The 26,372-nt window shown below is 44.9% G+C and overlaps 1 protein-coding gene across 16 annotated transcripts; it reads right to left on the reverse strand.

The window, feature by feature from the left end:
- Positions 1 to 898: 898 nt before the first annotated feature.
- On the reverse strand, positions 899 to 26,372 carry LOC106569987 (chromodomain-helicase-DNA-binding protein 4). 16 transcript variants are annotated; one of them, XM_014141806.2, is made up of 42 exons: positions 26,141 to 26,372; positions 25,504 to 25,651; positions 23,016 to 23,122; positions 22,474 to 22,728; positions 22,054 to 22,172; positions 21,508 to 21,898; positions 20,758 to 20,890; positions 18,736 to 18,905; positions 18,189 to 18,422; positions 15,528 to 15,731; positions 15,056 to 15,264; positions 14,586 to 14,717; positions 14,373 to 14,472; positions 13,941 to 14,132; positions 13,217 to 13,417; positions 12,904 to 13,041; positions 12,495 to 12,616; positions 12,165 to 12,338; positions 11,775 to 11,916; positions 11,462 to 11,593; positions 11,097 to 11,214; positions 9,748 to 9,872; positions 9,389 to 9,481; positions 9,013 to 9,166; positions 8,875 to 8,898; positions 7,464 to 7,639; positions 6,601 to 6,790; positions 5,485 to 5,574; positions 5,270 to 5,370; positions 4,938 to 5,071; positions 4,686 to 4,830; positions 4,367 to 4,535; positions 4,117 to 4,176; positions 3,821 to 3,924; positions 3,380 to 3,605; positions 3,203 to 3,268; positions 2,887 to 3,042; positions 2,607 to 2,715; positions 2,163 to 2,295; positions 1,759 to 1,954; positions 1,271 to 1,440; positions 899 to 1,182 (listed from the first exon to the last, which is right to left on the reverse strand). In XM_014141806.2, the coding sequence occupies exons 2-42, from the start codon at positions 25,565 to 25,567 to the stop codon at positions 1,168 to 1,170; spliced, it is 5,973 nt and encodes a 1,990-aa protein (XP_013997281.2). In that variant the 5' UTR covers positions 25,568 to 25,651; positions 26,141 to 26,372; the 3' UTR covers positions 899 to 1,167. The 16 variants fall into 16 exon arrangements, with proteins under 16 accessions (XP_013997281.2, XP_013997275.2, XP_013997282.2 ...); XM_014141800.2 differs by having other exon boundaries at positions 8,875 to 8,895; positions 20,743 to 20,890; XM_014141807.2 differs by having other exon boundaries at positions 5,270 to 5,361; positions 6,613 to 6,790; positions 20,743 to 20,890.

Here is a 26,372-nt window from a genome sequence, read left to right on the forward strand (position 1 = left end):
ATAATACAAAGAAAAAAAACATGCATTTATTTTTTTTGTACCATCATCTTTGAAATGCAAGAGAAAGGTCATATTTCCAGCCCAAGCGCAATAAAGATTTCAGCCACTAGATGGCAGCAGTAGGTGCACAGTTTTAGACTGAATCAATGACCCATTGCATTTCTGTTCAAAATGTTGTAACACTACCCAAATGTGCCTAATTGGTTTATTAGTAACTGAACTTCATAACTGTGCACTCTACTCAAACAATAGTATGGTAATCTTTCACTGTAATAGCTACTGTAAATTGGACCGTGCAGTTAGATTAACAAGAATTTAAGCTTTCTGCCAATATCAGATATGCCTATGTCCTGGGAAATTTTGTTACTTACAACCTTATGCTAATCGCATTAGCCTACGTTAGCGCAACCGTCCTGAGCGGGACTCACCAATACTGTAGAGGTTAACACTTTTTTTTGGTTAGTACATGATTCCATGTGTTATTTCATAGTTGTGATGCATTCACTATTATTCTACAAAGTTAGCAAATAATAAAAAAATAAAACCCCTGGAATGAGTAGTTATATCCAAACTTTTGACAGGTACTGTATACACACACACACACACACACGATGTTCACCATCTATGCAGTCACATTACCCCTACCTACATGTACAAATTACCTTGATTGTACCTCTGCACATTGACGTGGTACTGGTACCCCCTGTATATAGCCTTATGTATTGTTATTTTAGCGTGTTACATTAGTCCATTTTGTAAATATGTTCTTAAAAACGGCATTTTTAGTTAAGGGCTTTTAAGTAGGCATTCCACGGTAAGGTCTGCACCTGTTGTATTCGGGGCACATGTGATAAATACAATTGACCCCCCCCCAATCTCACGATAAAAATAAACAATCCTTTATTACATTTTTATTTAGGTCCCAAAAAAACCATAATAACATATCAATAATATTAAGTCAAAAAACAAAAAAAATAAAATAGCTATCATTTCCACAGTGTCCAGGGGTCAGCCTGTAGAAACGCTGCAAGTCCATATATATATATATGTATGTATGTATATATATATGTAAAGAGCCGTGGTTTCAAGCTTGGGCGCGTCTTCTTCTGCTGTGCCGATCAGGAATGTAGAGGTGATGGGGTTCGGGGGGGGCAAGCCTAAGCCAGGCTACTGCTGCGACATCTGTAGAAGGAGAAAGGAACAACCACATTACAAAGTGTGACAAGACTCGTGAACAAAACACACACACCTCTTTGGGCTGGGCGCTTACCTGCTGTTGTTGAGGCTGTGGTTCAGGGCCTCTGCTGGCCAGGCGGCTCAGGATGTTCCTCTCGGACATCTGGAGTCTCACTGCGACGGGGGGTATCCGGGCGATGGTTGCCGGGAGACGGGTGACATCTGCCTTCATGTCACTGAGAAGCTCCTCCAGCTGTTTTAGCACTGAGAGGGAAAAGAGTGAGAACCTGGAAGTGCTTGCCAACTTAAATCTTCAACTAAGCCTCAAGGTACTTTAGGTTAGGTTGATAACGTATTATGGTCTGTCAGCGAAGAGACCATCCTTCCCATCCCTTTGCACAGGGTCACGTTCAGTAGACACAAAATGGCCAGGGGAAAAAAGAACTGTCAGAAACAAAATGAAAAATGGAAAGGTACCATCCAGACCAACTTAATAAAAAATGTCCGTTGCCCCAAACATTTCTAGTGTTCCCTAACGAACTCGACCCAGACGTACTAGGCGAGTGGAAGCTGGCTAGCTACCTTTGTGCAGGACGGCGTTGGCGGGCTTGTTCCCCGACATGGACTCCTTGCTGAGGTGTTGGTGGGACTCGGCCAGACACTCCACCTCGCTGAAGCGCGTGTTGAGGGCCATGGAGGGGTGGGAAGGGTCCTCCGACATGTTGAGGTAGGCCGCTCGGCGCAGCTGCTCCTCGATCACCAGGGCCTGCTCCAGCAGCTAGTGGGAGGGAAGGAGGAGAGGAGATGGGGAAGGAAAGGGGTGGTTGAAAAGACATGAATCCAAAACGCGCAGCGTGTACACGGAGCACAACAAACCTGTATATTATTATAAGAGTGAAAATGAGAACTGCTGACAACTGTACTAGAAGAGTTGGCTTAGAAATTACGCTCATAAAAGGACAAATGGCTAATAAAGGACTTCATACCTTAAACCTCCTGGCCAGAAACTTGTTTTTGATCTCCAGGAAGTTGCCTCGGTTCATCTCAGCCTTGAAGGGCTCGTTGAGGATGGCGTACTTCACATCGTTCTGGATGTCCTGCCAACGCGCGTAGCCGTGTCTAGGGGGCGCCAGAGTCAAGGGGAAAAACAAGCCCCACCGTTTGTGTTATGAGCAATAGTGGCCTAATGTATGTGACCTTTCACTAATGCTTGAAGCTGGTCATAGTTCATAGATATGTTCAGATCATGCTACAGGCAGTCCACCCTGGAGGCAATAATCCAATGACGGTGTTGTACCGGTTAAATGTTTAAGAGAAAGACTTGACAGTAAATCATTGAGTTCTGTCAGTTGGAACGCGCCGTCCTAATGTCTGTTTACAAAGAGCCACAGTGGGCAGCCTAGTAAGTCAACACTGGTATAAAAGGATACTGTATTATGCCAGCAAGCAGCCAGTAGTCGTGGCGACGATGCCAGATCTCGTTGGTCTTCTTGGTGACGGTGGCGGCCCTCTCCTCGTTCTGCCACAAGGAGTGCAGTTCTGTAGGAGAGAGAAGAGATTGTTAGTGATTCCCTGTAACAATTGAGACTATTGAAAATGCAGTTTAGTCCAAGAGTAGCACTTAACCATGTTTGAAACCAACCAAAACTCAGTTGAGACGGAGTTGAGATCTGAGCGAGCGTGACCCTCGACACTCTCCAGTCCTCTTACCTGTGAATCCGCCGTCGGCGATGTTAAACATGAATCTTGTCTTAGCTTTCTTCTTCTCCTCACTGATTCCGGCCGCCGCTCCCTCCTTCACACTGTCCCCGTTCTGCAGCTTGGCCGGCTCCTCCACCTTCACTCCATCCTTCTCCTCCTTTTGCTCTGCAGACAGAAGAAATAAAAATGGGGCCAAAGAGAGAATGGCGTGAAGCAGAAACGTTGACAAACATCGACCAAGGCACCGAACCTACAGTATGTTCTTACTGCAGTTTGTTGATCGGGGGACAAGGGACAAAACGAGAGCGAATGACGGACGAGCTACCTTTCTTTTCCTCTGAGGCAGGAGTGGTGTCCATCTTTTCAGTCTGCTCTTCTTTCTTATCTTCTGCTGCAAATCCATGAAGAGAAAGAGGGGGAGACATTAGCAAACAAGTGTAATAGAAATGGTACTATGGGAAAAATAGTGCTGAGCCATATTCTATTAGACAGAAAAGTTCACCTTTGGCCTCAGAGTCTTCAGATTTGACCTCCGACACGTCCGCCTTTTCCTCCGCTGCTGGAGACTTGGTTCCCTCTCCTCCCTCAGCACTCTTCTCCGCAGTCTCGCCATCCTTCTTCTCCGCCTCTCCGTTGGTAGGCTCGTCTGTTTCCATGGGCTCCTCTTCCTCCTTTGCTTTCTGTTCAGGGGAAGGGGTCTTCTCATCCTCATCAGGGATCGCAATTATCTGAAAGAGGGGAAAGAGATAGATTTATTAGAGCCTGAAGCACAGAGAACTAACTAAGTATAACCATTATGGAAAAGGAGTTCCATCTCCGACTTCACAACAATGATATACTGTACTATCAATACCCAATGTACAGGTATGATACATTGGGTGGCTTTGGTTGTTATCCATTGCCCTATTCTAGTCTATTGACCAATGTAGATCAAATTATTTACCTCTGGGTCTTCCGTCTTCCCGGACTCCTTCTCCCCCTCACTGTCTTTCTTCTCCTCTTTCTCGCCATCCTTCACGGCGTCCTCAGTCCTTGAAGGATCGTCTGCTAAACCAACAGGTCATCCTCTTTAATCCACCTTCCACATCTCCAAGCATTGATTGACAGTTACACATTTTACACACCAAGCACTCTTATTCTATGGTGGTTTCACTAAAAACCCACATAGCAGCAGCGCGTGGGTCAGAGTCCTGGAACAGTGAGAGGGTGTGGAGGTGGTGGGGGGGGCAGATGGTTTACCTGGGGCGGGCGTGTTGGGTTGCGTGTCTGCGGGTGTGCCTGTGGAGGGAGTTTTGGGGGCTGGGGAGGGCGAGCACACAGAGGAGAACAGGAGTTAAAAGCATTATCGCAGGAGAGGCTCTACTTGCAGAAATGGGCGGGGTTGCAGGCCATAGGTCAACACAGCAGAGAAAGACGGATTGTCCATAAGGAATGCAGAAAGAGCAGGGATCAGGGAGAGGGTTGTGGAAGAGGGCGTAGCGGTCTGTACCTGTGGCGGGTGTGTTGGGCTGTGTGTCTGCAGGCGTGCCCGTGGAGGGGGTCTTCCCTGGGGAGTCGGGGTGAGCTCCAGCTGCAGCGGCCGCAGCCTTTTTACTCTCCTCCAGCTCCATCATCCAGGGCATGGACCACTGGCCGTTGACGTGCTCAAACTCCTGGACCTGGTGGAAAACACGGTCAGAACGCGGCCAGGACAGATAATGAAACACAGGGTCGTATATGATCATGAGACCAGTGTACCGTTAAGACTTTGACTTAAAAAGTATGACAGTTGAATTGATCGGCTATCCCAAACAGGAACTGGGCTTTACCTTCTTACGGATCAGCGACATCACGCCGATGCGGGTGAGGACGTGTTGCCGCGACAACCCTTCACGTGGGACGCCGTCGGCGAAGGTCTCGGCTCCGTCTGCGCCGGGTTCACACAGGTGCCTCATGAAGAGCGAGACATACGCCCTGAGAGAGACCAAGAAGGAAGAGAGATGAGTGGATCCGATGTCAACAACAACAAAAAAGGACAAATTCAAATGACTATTTACACTATAACAATGTTAGTTACTCACTTGAACTCTTTCTCCGCTTTCCCACGCAGGTCTCTGACCAGCCACTGGGTGGTGAACGCATCCTGGGGAGGCATCCCATAACGCATCACTGCATTCAGGAAGGCCTTCCTCTGGCGAACGTTGAAGCCCAACACCTGAACACCAGAGAGGCAGGGTTAGTGTCGAGTTAACAGGTCGACTCCCAACCTCTGACATTCAATTGGCTTGTATAGAAATAGTCAGAGGCAAGAGGTGGGTAGGCCCATCTGTAGATAACCGAAATTGCAAACACATTCAGAATCACGCAGAGCATTGGTTCAGAGTGCAGTGATTGATGGACATTGACAGCTGACCTCAATGTTGCCTCCCACTCTGGCCAGCAGGGGGGGCAGTGGCTTGTCCCTGTCGCCCCGCATGCCTTTCCTGTTGGGTCTGCGAGAGTTGGCTGCACCGCCAGAAAAAAGGAAAACATGAAAAGTTATTCTCTTAAGCTTCACAAACCACACACACACGCTCTTGTAAACCCCACTGACAGTGACACCATCTCTGTCCACACACTCTCGCTTACCTTCTGCCCGCTCATCAAAGTCCTCGTCACCCTCCTCGGAGGCCACAGAGTAGTCCGAGTTGTTGTCCGATTGGTCATCCTGCCAATCTGCTTGGAGACAGAAAAAGGCACGGGGAGCAATTTCAGTACACAGTCCAGAAACGTCTGAACTTCTTTAAATATAAATATATATATATATTCAAAGAGGGGGGAGAAAATTCTACAAGGAAATAGACTGAATGATAGGTTGACAAACAGACCAAGTACAGAGATCTAGCAGGAAACCACCGTCACACACTTGCCTACACACAATACACGCAGTGCCCGAGTGGGAGTAGCTAACAAACCACACGTGGGACTTTGGTTAAGCTAGTATGTCTATAGTTAGCAGGCAAGGAAAAAGGCACCGGTTCCCAACTCAAGAGGGAAGGGGTACAATAAACACAAACCAAGTAAGCACCACACACACACACACACACACACACACACACACACACACACACACACACACACACACACACACACACACACACACAACCCCAATTCAGTCACACACGCCAAGTCCTATCTCTTAGGGGACTAGAAGAGTACAGTTTGTGGGGCGGGTGCCGGCATTTTCTTCCTCTTGGTGAGGAGCCTGAGATCATGGTGCCCTTACAATGCATTGTGGGTAGAGTAGTCCACACCATTGCAATGCATTGCATTCAGGTGTCAAAAGTGAATTAAGGAAAGCGGTCATTCCAACATAAAACATGTTGAACATATCTGCTCATCATATGTAATCCTGAATAGTTTGGATTGTTGTTGGGGATAGAAGATCACTAACATGTGAAGATTTACCAGGCTTTCTGAGGTTTGACACAGAGCCTTGCTGAAGTGGTGAGGTAATGCAAATTGGATGAAAATTCAAAATTTCCAACAACTGTGACAGAGAGGCGTGCCTCATGCAGGAGGTAAAGAATATGCAAACCAGCCCCGGACACCACTCTGTTACCAAGGCTTCACCGGTGGCGCTCACACAGGTACATACCTCCATGCTCCTACACACTGCATACCTCCATGCCTGCCCTTGCACACATCCACAAAGGGACACACACACGTAAGTAAGTAAATAATGGCGTTGGCGCTTGTTGTTACCCCGTCTACTACCTCGGTCCTCCTGGGAGCCGTCGTTGTAGTTGACCTGCTTGCGGATGCGCTTGCCCTTGCCCAGGTTGCGGGCCAGGTCCTCCTGCTGCTGCTCATAGTGGTGCCTGAGCAGCTTCTCCCAGTAGTCTGGGTCGACACTCTCCTCCTGCTTGATGATCTCCCTCTGTACTTCCTCTTCCTGAGGGGGGCCAATAGAGAAGGAATATGAGTGAGTGAGTGAGACAAAAGGTGATTCATTGATCAAATCAAAAATTATATTTGTCACATGCGCCGAATACGATAGGTGTAGACCCTACTGTAAAATGCTTACTTACAAGCCCTTAACTAACAATGGAGTTCAAGAAGAGTTCAGAAAATATTTACCAACTAAACTAAAACGTTTCATAAAAGTAACAATAAGAATAAATAACAATAATGAGGCTATACACAGGGGGTACCGGGTCAGTGTGCGAGGGTACAGGTTAATCGAGGTCATATGTACATGTGGGTAGGGGTAAAGCGACTATGCATAGATAATAAACAGAGAGTAGCAGCAGTGTAAAAACAAAGGGGGGGGGGGGGTCAATGTAAATAGTCCGTGTGGCCATTTGATGAATTGTTCAGCAGTCTTATGACTTGGGGGTAGCAGCTGTTACGGGGCTTTTTGAAAAACCTTGACTTGGCACTCCGGTACCGCTTGCCGCGCGGTAGCAGAGAACAGTCTATGACTTCGGTGACTGTGTCAAATTAGACACACACACACACAACGTCTGGGCTACAACAAAGCCACTTAGGAGTGAACCTTCTAAAAAAAGTACAATTGGATCTAAATCGCCTGCTAAGTGGCTGGTATGTCCAACAAACACACTTACCGCCTCCTCCTCGTCTTTGACCACGTACTGGGCCACCTTGAAGGAGCCGAGGTACTCGTTCATGCTCCCGATCTCCGTTTCCTCTGGGGTTTCGGACTCCTGGTTCCTGTCCAGCAGTCTGTCCACTGCCATGTCATCGTAGTGGATCACCTGGCTGTCCTCCTCCTTGTTCTCACCTGGGGGACATCACATTTCCATTATGGACATTCTCCATCTAAAAACATCAGCACACGGTCTAAACATTATCATGTACGGCAGGGTTTCCCAAACTCTGTCCTGTCCTGCCCCCCCCCCCCCCTCGGTGCAGGTTTTGGTTTTAGCCCTAGCAAATACACAGCTGATTCTAATAAACAACACATTAAGCTTTGATCATTTGAAGCAGCTGTGTAGTAATAGAGCAAAAACCAAAAACATGCACCCAGTGGGGGGCCCCAGGACAGAGTTTGGGGAAACCCCGATGTCAGGGATAATCAACGAGGGGCTATGCGTTCTAGGGAAAATAATGAACGACGTATAGAGCCCCAGGTTGAAGATCGCTTTTATACCATAGCTATAACTGAACACATTTGCAGGTAGAAATGTGTTCAACATCCACTGAAGTAGCTAGCAAGTTTACTAGATAGCTACTGCAGTTGCCGTGGTTACCAAACCATCAGTCCTAGCTTGTCATTATGAAAATCGAACGCAACAATGCCAATGTTTTCAATTCGACTTTTACTTTCAAAAGCAGCTCAAACATAGAACATGTAAGAATTATCTATAGCCATTGAATTCCCCCGTGCGTTATTGGGAAAATATGCACGCTGAAGAATGCCCTTCAAGCCGATCAAAAACAAGTATTTATCAATGCCACGGTATAATTAAACAAAAGGCCCGAGGCGGTGTGATATATGGCCAATATACTACGGCTAAGGGCTGTTCTTATGCACAACGCAACGAGGAGTGCCTGGATACAGCCCTTAGCCGTGGTATATTGGCCATATACCACCAACCCCTGAGGTGCCTTATTGCTATTATAAACTTTTTACCAAAGTAATTAGAGCAGTAAAAATTCATATTTTGTCATAACCGTGGTATGCGGTCTGATATACCACGGCTGTCAGCCAATCAGCATTCAGGGCTCGAACCACCCAGTTAATAAAACTTTATACTGTACGAGTTATAAACATTGTCATAACCTTAATCTTGAACCAAATCTGTTCTATACAGCATTATGTTTTTAATCTCGGTTTACACAGAACTAAAACCATGTGTAATTTGGTTAGACGCTCCATTCATTTCTAAGGGGGGGGGAAACACATGATAGAAATGTTGAACATTTCACCTAATAAGCACTAATAAGTAATAAACAACAAACTATCAGCTTATTTGACTGTTCGTATCTGCTGGCCTTTGATCGTTTTCTGTTCACCTGCAACACGCTTCCAGTAACCTGCTGTGGGCAGGTAAAAAAAAAAAGGACATTTTGTTTGCTCACTTGCAAGCCAACTGACTGGTGATTTGACAGATGAACAACTATCCACTCCATCCATCATCCTTCCATGTTTACCTTCTTTGTCCCCCTTTCCAAGCTCGTCCTTGAACAGCTCCTCCGTGCCGAACTTGAGGATGTCGTCCAGCTCCTGTTTGGACATGGAGCCCGTCTTGGAGCCAAGACCAGGACGCACCACCAGGTGGGTCAACATCATCTTCTTCTTGGCAACCTGGTGAGGGAGGGAACATGGACGTTTCAATGCATGCACTTTCTTTCAGCCCATTTTGGCCATAGAAATTAAATGAGTAGATCTGACAGACAAGGCTCTGTTTCACACACTCAAACATTCATTGGATCCATCAAGAAAGTATAATTTCTATGATACAGATTTGTTATGTTACGTTGTGAAGAGGTCATTGTGATGTTGCGGGAGAGGGGACAGCCTCTTTACCTGAGTGATCCTCTCCTCCACAGAGGCCTTTGTGACGAAGCGGTAGATCATCACCTTCTTGTTCTGTCCGATACGGTGAGCTCTGCTGAACGCCTGAGATGAGGAAGAGGCAGAGAAACTGTATGAACCTTTCATCCTTGCAACCACCTTAATAAAAGTTGATATGAAGGAGGACAAGGAAACGATAATCCCAAATCGACCACTAAACACGTGTGGAGATCTGATTGGATAGGCGTAAGAAATATGGTAATAGCTCCACTTGCCCTGATAGGCTAGGTGGAAGTTTCACCATATTGCTTAAACAAATCAAATTCTTAGGACTTGATTTGGCCTGTGTGAGATGGTTTTAAGTGTGATACCTGGATGTCGTTGTGAGGGTTCCAGTCTGAGTCATAGATGATGACTGTGTCGGCGGTGGCCAGGTTGATACCCAGACCTCCAGCTCTTGTCGACAGCAGGAAGGCAAACTGGAGCGCTCCCGGGGCTAAGGAACAAAAAACAGATCAACCACTCAGACCAAAATCACTAAACATATACACAAACATGGATACAAAAGTATGTGGACACCCCTTCAAATTAGGGAATTCGGCTATTTGCTGACAGGTGTATAAAAACGTGCACACAGCCATGCAATCTCCATAGACAAACATTTGCAGTAGAATGGCCTTACTGAAGAGCTCAGTGACTTTCAACGTGGCACCGTCATAGGATGTCACCTTTCCAACAAGTCAGTTCGTCAAATTTCTGCCCTGCTAGAGCTGCCCCAGTCAACTGTAAGTGTTTTTATTCACAGGCCTGGGCAACTCCAGTCCTCGGGGCCTTGATTGGTTGTCACACTTTTGCCCCAACCCCAGCTAACACACCCAACTCCAACTAATCATGATCTTCAGTTAAAAATGCTATTACTATAAATCAGATGTGTTTGCTAGGGATGGACAAAAAGTGTGAGACCAAATCAGACCCCCGAGGACTGGAATTGCCCAGGCCTGCGCTACTGTGAAGTGGAAACGTCTAGGAGAAACAACGGCTCAGCCGTGAAATGGTAGCCCACACAAGCTCACAGAACAAAAGCGTGTAAAAGTTGTCTGTTCTAGATTGCAACACTCACTACCGAGTTCCAAACTACCTCTGGAAGCAACGTCAGCACAAGAACCGTTTGTCGGGCCATGGCGATAATCTAGTGGCCGTCCATGGTTGCAATAGGCCCAATGAATTCAGGAGTATTGATTTTGTAATTATGTTTGAGCATAAAAACACAGCATTAGCCATGGCAAAATGCATAAAATTGCAGGAAATTTGCTTTAAAAAACCTCAACGTTTTCTCTCGGCACATTGGAAAAATATATAGAATTGCAGCAAATTGGCTTCAAAACAGCAACAAAAAATGTCAGCTTCATGGAGAAACATGTAGAATTGCCGTAATGGAAATATATATATATATATATATCTGCACCACCAAGATGGGGTTGTTTCTTTCCCGGGGACAGGAACAGATTCAGCCGCACCGACCACCACCTAAGCCCCCTTTTGATCCAGAAAAAACCCTGCTTTCTACATCAGCTATTATCTATATCAATCACTTTCAATATCAAACAACGATAGGATATATACTCCTAAAGACTCAACTATATAATATTCACTCTGAAACTGCAGTATACACAGTGACGTAGACGAGTTGGAATGAGGAAGTCTGTGGGGTGAGCCTCACCGTTGAATCTGTCGATGGCCTCCTGTCTCATGCCCCCGGTGATGCTTCCGTCGATACGCTCGTACTTGTAGCCCTCGTTCTCCAGGAAGTCCTCCAGCAGGTCAAGCATCTTGGTCATCTAATTCAGAGGGAGTGAGTGGGCGGTGAGTAAACAAATAAAGTTGATGCACGAGGGGCAAAATAAACGTCAATCTATAAAATAATCTACAAGGGTAAGCAGTGTCCATGTGTATGTCTGTCTGTGTGCTTTTTGTATCTTTAAGTGTCTGTCTCCAAGATCTTTGAAATGGTTGAATCCTTCAAGATGTAATGCAATTTGTGGATTCAAAAAAAAGATTTTAAAATGTGAGTGTTGGGTAACTAACTTGAGAGAAGATGAGTACTCTGTGCCCTCCGTCTTTCAGCTTCCTCATCATCTTCTGCAATAGAGTCAGTTTCCCGGCAGACTTAGTGAGGGCGCTGCCGTCGTACATCCCATTGGGCATCTTTGGGGCTTCCTGTTTGGGGGAACCAATCAAGAGTCAGAGCCTCAGTTATATAGAGCTTCACAGCAAAAGACTACACAAGTTATAATGCATATTATACCTAAACTGCAAATACAATCCCTCCCCACACACACTTATCCATCACAATAGCATGGTCCATTCTCAGTCAACAACATTGGTATGTGGGTCATACCATGGCTGCCACAGGGAAGAGGTAGGGGTGGTTGCAGCACTTCTTGAGGTCCATCACCACATTGAGAAGGGATACTTGGTTCCCACCACTTCGTGTGTTCAGGGCCTCAAAGTTACGGGTGAGGATGAATTTGTAGTACTTCCTAAAAAGATGAGACAATAAGAAAACACTTAATACCACTTCCCCCAGTCCAATTTTATTGTAAAGTTCTCATGAGTTGAGTATCCCAAGGGAAGATTGTGTTTAATTAAGTAAAGTCTTGGGAAGATAACTAACCATTCTAACTATATATTTGATCACATCACCTTTCAGCCAATAAAATTGGCTATTACCACTATTCCATTTAACCCCTTCACTACATCCCATCCCTCCTTTCCCACGTTCACTCACTTCTGCATGGGGCTGAGCTCCACCCTGACGATGAGCTCGGTCTTGGAGGGCATGTGTTTGAAGACGTCAGCCTTCAGTCTCCTGAGCATGTGGGGTCCCAGCATGTCATGCAGCTTCTTAATTTGGTCCTCTTTGGCGATGTCAGCAAACTCTTCCAGGAAACCCTCCAAGTTACTACACAGAGAGAGGAAGATGCAGGGAAGTAAGTAAAGGTTAACTCTATAATAGCTGGTTTAAGAAGTGAGGGGTGTGATACAGGTGACGTGAAGTGGTCGTTGGGATTGAGTGGGAAAGTATGGGGAGTAATGTGGTCAGAATGTGTACACACACCTGAATCTCTCTGGCGTGAGGAAGTTGAGGAGGTGGAACAACTCTTCCAGGTTGTTCTGTAGAGGTGTACCGGTCAGTAGCAGCTTGTGCTGGAGAGGATAGTTGTTCAGCACCCTAAAGAACTGGAGGGGAGAGAGAGAAAACTGTTATCAAACTAAAAAAAGGCACACTTGAATTTCTCAATGGTACCATCAGCAGTGGAGTTTCATTGTACTGAATACAAAAATCAGGATATCCAAATAACGAGAAATGTTATTTGGGATGCCTCAATACCCTTATACTTCCAAATTGATATTTTTCCTGAATAAGGGAATGTGTTGCACATAACAGGTAAACTACCTCCCTAGGGCAAGCTCTTTAAACCCTCACAATAGACAGGTTATAGGAGTCGTCAACTCTAATCTCTCACCTTGGACTGGTTGTTTTTAAGCCTGTGGGCCTCATCGACCACCAGACAGGCCCAATCTATGGAACCTAGGATGGCCATGTCGATGGTGATCAACTCATACGACGTCAGCAGCACATGGAACTTCACCGATGAGTCTTTCTACAAGGCCACGGGGACGGTTAAAAACGTGACACACACACACCAGCATATCATTGAAGGAGTGAGCTTATCGTGACATATTGACAAAGCAAGTACTTCCTTACTTCAACAGAACACCAACTTTAGAACTGTCGTTTAAATCAACAAAGTACATTTGATCAGTTATCATTCTCACCTTCATCTTAGAGGCTCTCTTGCCTCCGCGGATGGCGTTGTTCTCGAAGGAGAACTCGTTCTCTCTGATGACGGCTCTGCTGTCCTTGTCTCCTACGTAGGTCACCACGTACATGTCCGGGGCCCACATCTCAAACTCTCGCTCCCAGTTAATGATGGTGGACAGGGGGGCGCTCACCAGGAACGGGCCCTTGGAGTGACCCTGTGAGGGGGAAAGAAAAAAAGTCCCATACAAATGATCTTTTTAATTTGTGGCCCCAGCCGGAATCTAACCCACTACCCTTGGTGTTGAAAATGCCATTCTTCACCAACTGATCATTTTTCATGTAACATTCATACATCTATAATTCTAATGTAAATACATGGTGTTGTCAAAGGCGTTGCATTCTACACTCCGACCAATAGGTGGCAGTAATCTCCATGTGATTCCCCCCCCAAGAGGGTTGACACAAAGCTCAAGCTTAACGTCGTCAGATTTCACCTGATTTATACAAAATGGCTGGGCTGGTATTGGTCTAGAAGGCTGCCAAGGGAACTATATGCCAAAGTTGGCATTTCTAATCTGTTTCTCTTTAACTAATGGCTAGCACTTCGCATTTTAGCCTTGATTTAATTTTTTTAAACAATGACATTAATCAATAAATAAAAAGTTAGAAGCTATAGTTAACATTTGAAAATTCTAACTGAAAGTTATTATTTCTAATACATACACATTCACCCCATACCTCTTTGTAGAGTGAGTAGAGAAATACGGCAGTCTGCACAGTCTTGCCCAGTCCCATCTCGTCAGCCAGGATAGTGTCTGTGCCCTGTGCCCAGGAGAAACGCAGCCAGTTGAGACCCTCCAGCTGGTAGGGGTGCAGGTTGCCCCCCGTACTGTCTAGGTAATCAGGCTGCCGCTCAAACTTGATGGTGGGCTGAAGAGGGGGGAGAATGAGAAGTGAATTACTGTTGAAGCCAAGACACTATGCAGTAAATATGCACCGTACAGGATTTATGTGATTGTCACAACTTAGAGCTGCAGAAGAGGCTAAAAGGCCATTTTAACAGTAATATACTGAAACAATTTATGATGATCAGGAATATCTTCTAAATCAAGAGAAACCATCTCTCATAAAAAGACATAAGACTCCAATAACAGTTACAACTCCACTTACGTCAACGACAGGGTTCTCAGGAGGCCGGTCCAACCTCTTCGTCTTGCCTTTCACCTTCATCTTCTTCCCTGGTTTCCCCTCGTCGCCCATCATTAGCTCCCTGAAACAAACAGAGAATATTGTTACCCTGGTAAACAGACAAAGGGAGAAAGAAGAAACTCCTCCAGTTAGTCTATGCAATATAGAGAAGGTGTACAATAAAGCATTAGTGACCTGTGGTTCCAGTACTGCTGTCTGAAGATGTCGAACTCGGGGATGTCCATGTCCTCGGCCTCCCAGGTGGCCTGGTCGTAGGGGAGGTCTTTCCACTTGATGAGGTAGTGGATGTTGTTCTTCTTGTCCTGGCTGCAGCGCACAAACAGGCAAAACTCGGTCAGCAACATTGAAAATGACATCCGGTAGGTATTCGCAACGGATTGGTTTAAATTATTGCTTTGACCAATGTCAGAATTGCACCATGAAGGAAAACCCTTCACCTGACAAACACATGCAGAGGTAATCATGTGTGCGGGAGTTCTCCTTTCCATTGAAGGGAAACTCCCGACTAGACACTATTTACAAAGTGCACAACTATATCGGCCTGGCAACTAAAAATCTGCTGATATTTTGGAAATGTTAACTCTCAATGAGACTAAAACACATTTCAATCACATTTAGGTGCCAGTCCTTGGGTCTTGTCTGACCTGTGGTTAAGGATGCGGTGGATCATCATCCAGGCGATCTTGATGCCGAAGCGGTAGTACTTCTCCTCCATCTTGGCGTAGAGCGGGTCCTTGGCCTTCCTCTTTGTGCTCTTTTCCTCGTCGCCCTCGCCAAAGTCTATTGAAGGAGGCTCGTCCATGTCGTTCTTCCTCTGGTAGTTCCTGAACATCACCTGACAGTGCAGCTCCAACTGGGAAGATGGGAAAGAGTGGGTGAAAGGGGGAAGTGTGTGTGTGTGTTCCCAAACGTGGTTGTGACATAAAAGCTCTTCTCTAATCAATTTGAGTGAGAAAGAAGAGTCTCTTTGTTCGAACGCTTTTGTTTCAGTGTGCGACTGAGAAATGAAAAAGAAGATGTGCAACAAGCCAAATGAGGGTAGCTGTGTATGAGCGCGATTGCCTGTAAAGTAGCAGCCTGGCGAGAGTATTTTATCATGCGTATGTGCGTACATACCTGCAGCTCAGACACCCAGGAGCAGTGCCAGTAGGACATGTTGCTCCACTTGGCGAAAAACTCCCTGTCAGGGCGCCCGGCCAGAGGGGCGGGGTCGGGCTGGTCAGCCGGGAGGTCTGGGGGGCGGGGGATGGCCGTGGGCGGAGGGGGGTCGCCCCAGCGCCACGTCAGAATCTTCTGCACCTTGCCCTTCATTGGTGGACACTGAGGAGAAGAGGGGAGATCCAATGAATAGGTCAAAAGAATTTAAAACATTCACTTTTCATGACCAACTGATCATAATGACATGGTGAAAACTCCTTGCCTACAGATAGGCATTGTTACATGGCATTCAACCATTTAGTAGTTTTGTTTTCCCATTCACTACCTAAGATGGTAGGGGCTAGGTTTCAATTTGGGAAGTCAAATGTGACCCGTATGTCGCACTTCACAGCAGTGGCATTTGAATGTAAAAAAAACTAAACATTTTCATCAAAATGCATATATCTTCTGCAGAAATGCCTTCTTGAACATGTGAACTTTCATGTGCCTTCATAACAAACCAGTACATAATCTGTAAAAAAAAATATAAAATGAAATCACAAAGCTGTTTAGACACAAAAAAAATGCAGAATCTTGCCTAGCCATGATTGGTTGATATAACGAGGGGCTGGGACATTCACGAGAAAAAGGCAATTTTGTCACTCAAGGCTTCTCTGTCAAATGGCACATCCTGCTCTCTGCTACCTCGGATATTTGGAAGATCCATTGGATTTCATCATGGACTACATGCAAAGTGTAGCTACAACTTTCAATACCAGTCTTGTCCTGAATAGAGGTGCTGGTATTCACACAGCTCTGTCTTCTGTGATTCAGTCTGCCGTGAATCATTCTCCATACACCAGTTAAGAGTCTACAGTTAAAATGCCAAAATATAGCTACATGTACATGCGTTACTGTCTCAACTGTATCAAAAAGTTGCTTACTGCTAGCTATTGTACTAGCTAGCTAAACAGTTGCATACATGTACCGTTATAGCTTACTTGGTTCCGAAACGAGCCATTGTTTACAGATGGCTCATTGTGGGACAAAGCAACATTAAGACAGTTAGCTCAGCAGTTGCATTCTGCTATTATAGTAATGCTGATGTGTTAAGGCATGTATGACGATCATCTTTTTCATGTTAGCTAGCTATAAAAAATAGCCACTGTGGTGCGAATGCTAATCGATTAGCAAGCTAATCAAACCCCAAGTTACATTATTGGGACAAATGTTAAATTGGATGAAACGGTAGCTAAATAACTAGCTAGCTATTGGATTATAGATTGAGGTAATTTTTTTGCATGTTCAACTAACTGGCTTGCTTAACGAATACCATTTATATCTAGCCAACTGGTAATTATGCTAACTAATCAAGCTAATTACCATTGTTGGTTGGAAGCAGATTAAGCATGTACTGGGCATTGTAGTACAGTTGTAGCAGTCAACAACAAGCTATAGGACATTCATTCACATTTTAACTTATTTTTCTGGATTTTGACTTTCAGCATAAACCTGCTCTCCGCCACCAGTACAAGGAGATGATTGAGGGTGACAAAGCAACACTTCAGGTATTTTGTCTTTGTACTTTGAGCTTATTGCTTGGACTTGGGGGTCAATGAATGTTAGTATGCAAGGTTTTAATGTCTATTTTTGTCTGCTTTCCTCCTTTACAGCTTTAATTGTCTGGAGCCTGGTGTTGCAGCCAAGGAGCTTTCACTTATATGGAACCAGTTTCAGCTGCTGTGCAATGTTGACCTCCTTCCTCCCAGAAATGTGAAAGCATCACCCAGACTGGACACAAACCGGCAAACATATTTTTGAGAACATCAGGACTTTTGCAATGAACCATGGACATTACATATCCTGTTCCAAAAGGCAGGATCGAAATATGCTCTCAGGCTAGATTCCTTAGTTCACAATATAACATTACCTGAACCAAAGTTACTCAAAGGATCTGATGATATAGGCCTAGGTCTAGATAGTTTTCACCTAAGCCTTGTGTTACCCAAATTGTAGACTACTACCTTTACCACTTGAAGTTAAAGTAGCATTAAGTCACTGCTTTAGCACATGGCCACATTCGCGTGTTCCAATGTGAATTCGTCAAGAGATGGATAGGTCGATATGAGGCTTTAGAGGGTGTGAACGATGCTACATGAGTGTAGACAAAGAACAGCACTGTAGATGTTCAATGTGAAAGGTTACCTTAAAGGTAATCTTTTTTTTCTTTATTATACAACAATAGGAAATGTAATTCTGTAAATGGTTTCCTAATGGGGCAATTTGGTGAGATAATGTTCAGAGAATCCATTTTGGCAACTTGATTAAAGTATTCCTTTTCTAAATATGTTTGCAAAGGATTAATGTAGAGCAAGTGTGAAAATCATAGCAAAATGTTTGCTGCCCTTTTGTACAAAATGGGACTATATGTTCATTAACTTTTAAAGCAGCTTTACTTCCCCATGTTTCCTCTAACTACAGTGTATGAAATGCCATTTTGAAGCTCAGTGTCTGTACACCATTTCAAATTCTGGTACACAAGACTGAAAAGAGACAGTGGGTCACAAATTCACTTCACCCTCTAACTGTCTGTGCCCCATGTCAATCACCCTCTGGCTCCCACCCTATTGGTTCACTCACAGTGCAGCGGGGGCAGATCCACTCTCCGTTGGGGATCTCAGGCAGGGGCGGATTGAGACAGTGGATGTGGTAGGAGGAGGGACAGGAGTCGCAGCAGAGCAGCTCGCCACCGTCCTTACACACTCTGCAGAACTCCATGTGATGGTCGTCCTCCTCCGGCTCGGGCTCCACCTCCTCCTCCTCTTCTTCTTCTGAGCCATCCTCCCGCGCCTCCCACTGTTTGCCCTCCTTCTCCTGTGGATGGGGGAGGAAAGGGGTTCACGTGAATGGTAGTAGTGCAAAGGGTTAACTGGTTGAATGGTAGGGGAGCAAAGACAATTATTCACTGGAGAAATGTAAGTTCAAATACTACCAGCATATACCATAGTACTACTAGATAGGTTATGATCATTCACCAATGCTGGTCAATATGAATAGTTCATTGTTACCCTCTGCAATTTTCTCAGATTTTTTTCAGCACTCCAATTGGCCAGACATTCTCGTTGACTAACCAGTACCATTTTTCCCTGGTCACTTACTCCACCGAGCTTAGGAAGGTGTCACTCACACAGTGGGGGCAGCTCCAGGTGCCCTCTGGGGCGTTCTCCATGTCGGGGTCCAGACACACCATGTGGTAGGCCCTGGGACAGGTGTCGCACAGAATGATCTCCCCTCCCTGCTGGCACACCTCACAGTAGTCCTGGTGGTCCGTCTCATAGCCGTCACCATCCTCCTCGACTGGAGAGAGGGAATAAGAGGAGAAAAGTGCGTGAGAGCAATACAAACTAAACAAAAATATAAAGACGCAACACTGTCAAAGATTTTACTGAGTTACAGTTCATATAAGGAAATCAGTTAATTGAAATAAATTCATTAGGCCCTAATCTATAGAATTCACATGACTGGGAATATAGATATGCATCTGTTGGTCACAGAAAACCAGTTAGTATCTGGTGTAACCACCATTTGCCTAATGCAGTGCGACATCTCATTCTCATAGAGTTGATCAGGCTGTTGATTGTGGCCTGTGCAATGCTATCCCACTCGTCAATGGCTGTGCGAAGTTGCTGGACATTGGCAGGAGCTGGAACACGCTGTCGTACACGTCAATCCAGAGCATCCCAAACATGCTCAACGGGTAGCTTATGCCTATCCATACCATTACCCCATGGTGCCGGTGGGGTTCTCTGTTCACAAAGTTGACATCAGCAACCCTCTCGCCCACACAACGCCATACACTCTGTATACCATCTGCCTGGTACAGTTGAAACCAGGATTCATCCGTGATGAGCATACTTCTCCAGCGTGCCAGCGGCCATCAAAGGTGAGCATTTAGCCACTGAAGTTGGTTACTACGCCGAACTGCAGTCAGGTCAAGACCCTGGTGAAGACAACGAGCACGCAGACGAGCTTCCCTGAGACTGTTTGACAGTTTGTGCATAAACTCTTAGGTTGTGCAAACCCAGTTTCATCAGCTGTCCAGGTGGCTGGTCTCAGACGATCCGACAGTTGAAGAAGCCGGATGTGGAGGTTCTGGGCTGACGTCGTTACACGTGCTCTGTGGTTGTGAGGCCGGTTGAATGTACTGCCAAATTCTCTAAAATGACGTTGGAGGCGGCTTATGGTAGAGAAATGAACATTCAATTCTCTGGCAACAGCTCTGATGGACATTCCTGCAGTCAACATGTCAATTGCGTGCTCCTTCAAAACTTGAGACATCTGTGGCATTGTGTTGTGTGACAAAACTGCACATTTTAGAGTGGCCTGTAATTGTTCCCAGTACAAGGTGCACCTGCGTAATGATCATGCTGTTTAATCAGCTTCTTGATATGACACCTTTTAGGTGAATGGATTATCTTGGTAAAGGAGAAATGCTCACTAACAGGGATGTAAACAAATTTGTGCACAAAAATTTGATAGACAAGCTATTTGTACATATGGAACATTTCTGGGATCTTTTATTTCAGCTCATCAAACATGGGACCAACACTTTACATGTTGCGTTTATATTTTTGTTCAGTATAGACAGAAATTTCCCCAAAAGAGGAATGCCTCTTCAACATTTGTTATGTTTGACGAGCACCCTTAAAGAAATACCAGGAACACTAACACTTAAGCCGTTACATATTGTAAGGTATGCACAGCAGAAACGCATATTTTTATCAGAATGTATGGCCAAAACTAATCATGTTTATTAAGTGCTGTAGAATGAAACATTACGGAATTGCGCTTTTTTTTTGTCTCTCCCTTTTACTATGTAGTTGGAGAGTACTTCATTTGCAATTGAAATTAGGAAGCATCTCAATCTCATAGCCGATGTGTATCAATGCTCTGACGGAAGAGCTTGTCTACTGAATGTGTTAGCGGGTGTCAAACTATTTAAAGGAAGAAGACGCTGGATACTGCCCTCCTGAAAACAATCTTCTAGTGACTCAGTAAGACTGAGCGGTACTGACTGAGTCATGGCCAATTGGACATGCACAAACTACAGCTATGGAGTCTAGAAACTCGAGACCACTTTTTTATTGGGCTTGAGACATACTGTATCACAGCCATGGAAGAGAGAGACACACACCTGCAGAGTACTGACCCTTCTTCTTCTTGGGCTTGCTCTTGGGCTTCTTGGAGCGGCTGCTGCGGCTGTTGGAGCCGTCCGACACGGACACGCTGTTCATGCTGGCGTCGTCAAAGTCACTCTCCACGTCGGGCTCATCTTCCTCACTCTAATAGGAGCACAGCGGGAGTGAGAGAGAAGGGTTAGAAATGTCTTTTTCAGGAGAAATTATTCTCTAGGTTGAAGGCCTCTATGCCAAATGACAACCTAAGAAACTCAAAATGAGCGAGAAAGAGGTGACTAAACAGCAATGCTGGGAATTGCCAGGGACCTCACAATACAATATTATCACGATACATATCGTATCAGCACCGAAGTACTGCGATTTTCACGATTCTATGTATTGAGACTCGATACTGTGATTTTATTGCTATTTGATGTTCCAAAAATATTGCTCACAAAATGTCTGCTGCAGAGGGACAAGAGAGCCATGCGATGATGAATTATGGTCAGTCATGGACATAAAAGTACTGAAAAATTTGCTCTCTATTTAAAGAGAAGATGGAGAACAAGTTATGAAGCAAAAATACTGCCGTTTTGGTGCAGTTATTGCGATATTGTCAAAACGATACAGTCAAAAATAATGAACAACTTAGCTACCAATTTTTTCCCCCTCCATCACTACTAAGCAGGTCCAAGGAGAGAGAATGAGGAAGAAATGGTTGCAAATGGGGGACATGTAGAGAGCGAGAAAGGAGAAGAGAAAAAGAAAGTGAAAGCACTTACTGAGGAGCGTTTCCTCTTGCTGTTGAAGCCTCCTAGCTTGATCTTGAGCGGGGCCACCTTCTTTGTAGCCACCTTCTTCTTCTCTACGGGCTTGGGGGTCGGCTTGGACTTCTTACGAGCATTTGGACCTTTGCCCTCTTTGGTCTTAGCCTTTTTCAGAGGCGGGGCGGGCGGTAGCTGAGGCTCGGCGACTGGGGCGGGTGCGAGAGGGGGCGCGACCTCCGCCACCATGCTGTCCACGGCAGCAGACACGTTGGCAGCGGCCAGGGCGGCGTTGGCCGCGGCGGAGCCTCTCAGGGGGTTGTTGGTGCTGAACTCACGCCACTTGGCGCCCAGCACCATCATCATCTTGGACACTGCGATCTTGGGGTTCTTGGCCGCGATGAGGGGTCTGGGGGAGATGGCGAGGATGGTGAGTAATGAGCCAAAAAAAGACAAGATCAGGGGAAGAAAGGAGAAAATATTTGAGTGAGCAAAAGGGGGTAAGAAAGAGAAAGCTTAAAATACTATTCAAGCCGCAAGCATCGATAAGGACAATCTCGTTACCGGACATATTGGCTGAAGGCCTTGTAGTTGGTGAGGGAGCGGTAGTCCTCTTCGCTGAAGACGTGGTCAATGTCCTCCATTCCCCAGTCATCCAGGAGCTGGGATGATGTCTTAGGCTCCTAGATGAACAAAATTTCAACATGAACGTTTGCGTAAAAGTGGTTATTTTCCAGTATGTCATTACATAAGTGTAATTACCTCTACCAGGCACCCTAATGGTAGTCTACTCTCAACATAGTAGTATTGTCAACTCTTATATACAGCGAGAGCTACAGGTAGCTTATTCAATCACTTCCTATGGAGCTATTAATGGGTTTAAGTTGCATAATTACAATTAAATTAACATCATGAGATATTATTTGGTTAACTTTAATACCGTACCCCCTCCAAAACGCTCTCCATCCTCAAACTAAATCTTACCGAGCTATCGTCATCATCGTCCTCATCCTCCTCTTCCTCAGGTTCAGGGTCCTTCCTCTTGTCCTTTCCTCCGCCGTTTCTGTCAGCGCTGGTGCTGCTCCTCTTCTTCTCCTTGGAAGTGCCCCCCCTGTTTTTCTTCTTCTTCTTCCCCGGGTTGTAGTCGCTGCCCTCGCTGTCCGAGTGGGGCACCGCTCGCTCTTCGTCTCGGTCTACCTCGGGGGTCTCCATGGGCTCGGGGGAGCTCATAGGCACATCCTGGAGGGGACACAGGGGGGTTAGGAGTAAGCCCACTGTCTTCTGACAGGTGGCGTGTCCCTCCACTGAAAGACTAACGCTGCACTATCTGATCGGAGACAATGGGGGTCCCTGAACCATTCCTCTGGAAAGGATGTAAAAATATACAGTATAGTATTTTACCTGCCTTCTTGGTCTACAAGCTAATGTTTGAAATTTTGGGCCAACTGATCAACAACAAACGAGACATGGTGCATCCTAACAATGTACAAATATGACAGGGACATGGTCATATCACAGTAGCCTACCTCTCTGCGAGAGGTTCGCCTCTTGCTGCTTTTGTTCTCCCGGCTCTTTTTGGCCTTCTTCTTTTTCTTCACCTTCGGGGCCTCATTCTCTGACATCTCTTCCTCATCTGCAATGGAGGTCAGAGACACAGCTTAACCGCATGACCCTGGATATAGACGTGTGTATGTCTGTTTTTTCTCTCTCAGCAGTTTCTTTTGGATTGCATCTTTGCAAAGTGAAAACATAACTGCAAATTAACCCATAAACATGTGCATTAATGGGGGCGGCAGGTAGGAGCGTTGGGCCAGTAACCGAAAGGTTGCTGGATCGAATCCCCGAGCTTACAAGGTAAAAATCTGTCATTCTGCCCCTGAGAGATACAGTTAACCCACTGTTCCCCGGGGGCTGAAGACATGGATGTCGATTAAGGCAGTCCTCCGCACCACTCTGATTCAGAGGGGTTGGGTTAAATGTGGAAGACACATTTCAGTTGTACAACTGAGTAGGTTTCCCCCTTTCCCTAATGCAATAGAGAGAAATCGCAATGGCGCCTTTTTGTAGGCACCAACTTCACCATGGTTCGTTGGACAAAGCCTGTGGGGGAATGAATGATGTTTTTGTAGGGTTTTTGGATAAACACCAAAAACAAAGGTCTGTGTTAAACACATGCTTAGGAGATCTTATATGTTTTGTTCTATGAGAATCTGCCTCAGCTTTTATGTCATTTTTTAAAAACACAAATACTTCATAAAGGTCATGTTATCTGACTGATATTATACCATTGAACAAAATGTACAAGTAAGTATGTGCTAACTTCAGACATTTTTGGCATGAATCCCAAAATCCCATTCTTTCCCCATAGGAATGGCTGAACAGAGCAAAGGTTTAGAACTACAAGCTGGTGAGCTCTATTATGGTTTCGGAGAATAGAACCGAGCCGCCATGGAACCGCCACCATGTCACTTGGCTGGCTAGATTTCAAATAGGCTGCAACTACTACCCCCCCCCCCCCAATAACGGTAATGTCAATTCAATATCCTAGGTATCCCCCGTTCCTTCCAATCCTGGTAGCTGCAAAGTCATATGGAATGGAGTTCAAAGCCTATTATGTAATTACTCATGGTACATTTACCCGTAAGCAAATGGCCGTTGGCATTGAAATCAAGACAAAGTGGCAATGGTCTGACGTGATAAGCTGTCTGTAGGTCAAAATGAGGGGGGCTGGATGACCAATTATATGCCATCATGAGTGCCATGTCATCATTATCTCGATTAAGTTCAATTCCAGTTAGCCCAATTCCATACTGTGATTTCCCACAAACAAATTGGAAAAGATGCCTCTTCCAAGTAATTATTTTTATTTGAGTAAGGTTATGGTCAATGATTTCCACAAGTGAGAGGTTTGAAAGGAAAGAAAATAAAAATCACTAGCTATGCTAATAGAATTTACCAAATAAATCATCCATGCATTTTAATGTGATCATTTCTGTAAATGAATGCGAGTGGTTTAATAATTATATTAGTTTACTACTATCTAAAAGGTGGCCTGGCGACGCATGTTGTGTTTAAAAATCAGAAAATTCCATCGCCTTAACCCCCCCCTCAAAGATTCTAATGTAATATGCATTGCCTTCATATCCGAATCCGTTGTTGTTGTTGTGTAAACCAAGTTTTATTGTACGATAGTTAGACAGCTATATGTCAAATTCCGTTAACATTTTCCAGAGCTGTATAGACAGCATTTATTTCTACCACGCAAAGCGGCGCTACCAACCACTCGATAGAGGAGGAGAAAGCCACCGTCGTCATCTGCCATCTTTCAAGCTAACTGGCTGGCTCCATCTTGTCATCCGCACGTAAAAATACCGGTAATATTTGCTAGGCCGCAAGAATATGCCGGTGGGTCGGCATGATTTTAGTAGCTCAAAGTTTAAGTTGTGCCAGTTGCCTAGGTATGGAAAACAACTGGCCGTTTTACCAAATTCAATTTAAAAAGGCAAGCATTCCAACAACTGAAACCCAACGTTAACATTGTTAGCACACGCAAGCTAGGCTAAGTTAGCTTCGGCCAGCTAGCTTGGCAGGCTAGCTTCTGGCCAACAAGTTAGTTAACCAGCTAGTCACTCACTTAACCAGCTAACATTTAGCTTAGACTGATGTCCATTGTTTCAGAAACTTACTTTAATTGGCTAAAACACTTTTCCATAACTAGTTGGCCAGCTACATAAGAAATTGTGATAATGCTGCTAGCTAACTAGAGCCAAGTTAGCTAACCATAATAACCAGCCAAGTTAGCTAACTATAACCAGCATCAACTAGCTTAACGTTACCAGTTAGATACAATAGCTATTCATAAAATGTTAGTTGTTGACAGTACACAGCCATAAATTGTATTATTTGGCCTATTTATACGATTTACCCGTATTATTTACATAAAGTACAGCAAATGTAGATAAATCAATTTCGTTGCAATGAATATGTAACGTTAATTTGTAGAAGTGGTCCTACCATGCATTAGAGACCGATCCTCTGGGGCTCCAAAATCATCCCTATCTTCTTCGCTTCCAGACATACTGTTAGCTAACTTTAAATGTAGTTAGCTAACTAGCTAAATAAAGTTTTAAAATCCGTTTTGCCTGCTGAGTCCTGTCCGAGTCTTCAGTCCGTCCAGGTCGAGCATGGAGTCAAGGAGGACAGGTCCGCAAGGAGGTGGAAATAAGAGACAAAAAGAAAACAGAAGTGAATATTCTTGACTGGTTTCGTTTATTGAACAATGTAAATACATGGAATACCTTAGTAGGTAAAATACAATTTCTGGTGTCAATTGTTTCAGCCAGCACTAGGCTACTCAAGATTATCAGCATTTCAATCTATGCGTAGTCTCGCTAGCTACATATAGCTAGCTAGCCATTTGACATGCCATCATCGTGCGGCTAGCTTGCTACTAGTTTTCCGTCCCACACTTGGTTAGTTAGCCCTCTAACGTTAGCGCACACCGGCTAGGTTCAGAAGCACGATTCACCTAATCATCCCAAAATATAACTATCAATAAATGACTAACTTCAATTTGTTTAATTTCGATAATAAAAGGTCTGTCACAAATACATTTAGAAACAATGCAACAAACTACAGTAACGTTACTCACAAGTTGAATGATTCCACTGTTTGAAACCAGAAACAACGAAACGGTATGTTTTTCTATTTAGGTTAAAATAACTAGCTAGTTCCAATAATTAAAATGCAGTCTTTTTTCTTATGTTGCACACGACGTCTCCCTCTCTCGCACTAAACACCCGCGCACGCACACACACAAAGAGATCAGGGGGCAGACATCCCATAATAACCCCACACACGTTCACCCCTCCCCCACTCTGCAT

Source organism: Salmo salar, chromosome ssa14 (genome assembly GCF_905237065.1).
Source record: "Salmo salar chromosome ssa14, Ssal_v3.1, whole genome shotgun sequence".
Classification (NCBI taxonomy): domain Eukaryota; kingdom Metazoa; phylum Chordata; class Actinopteri; order Salmoniformes; family Salmonidae; genus Salmo; species Salmo salar.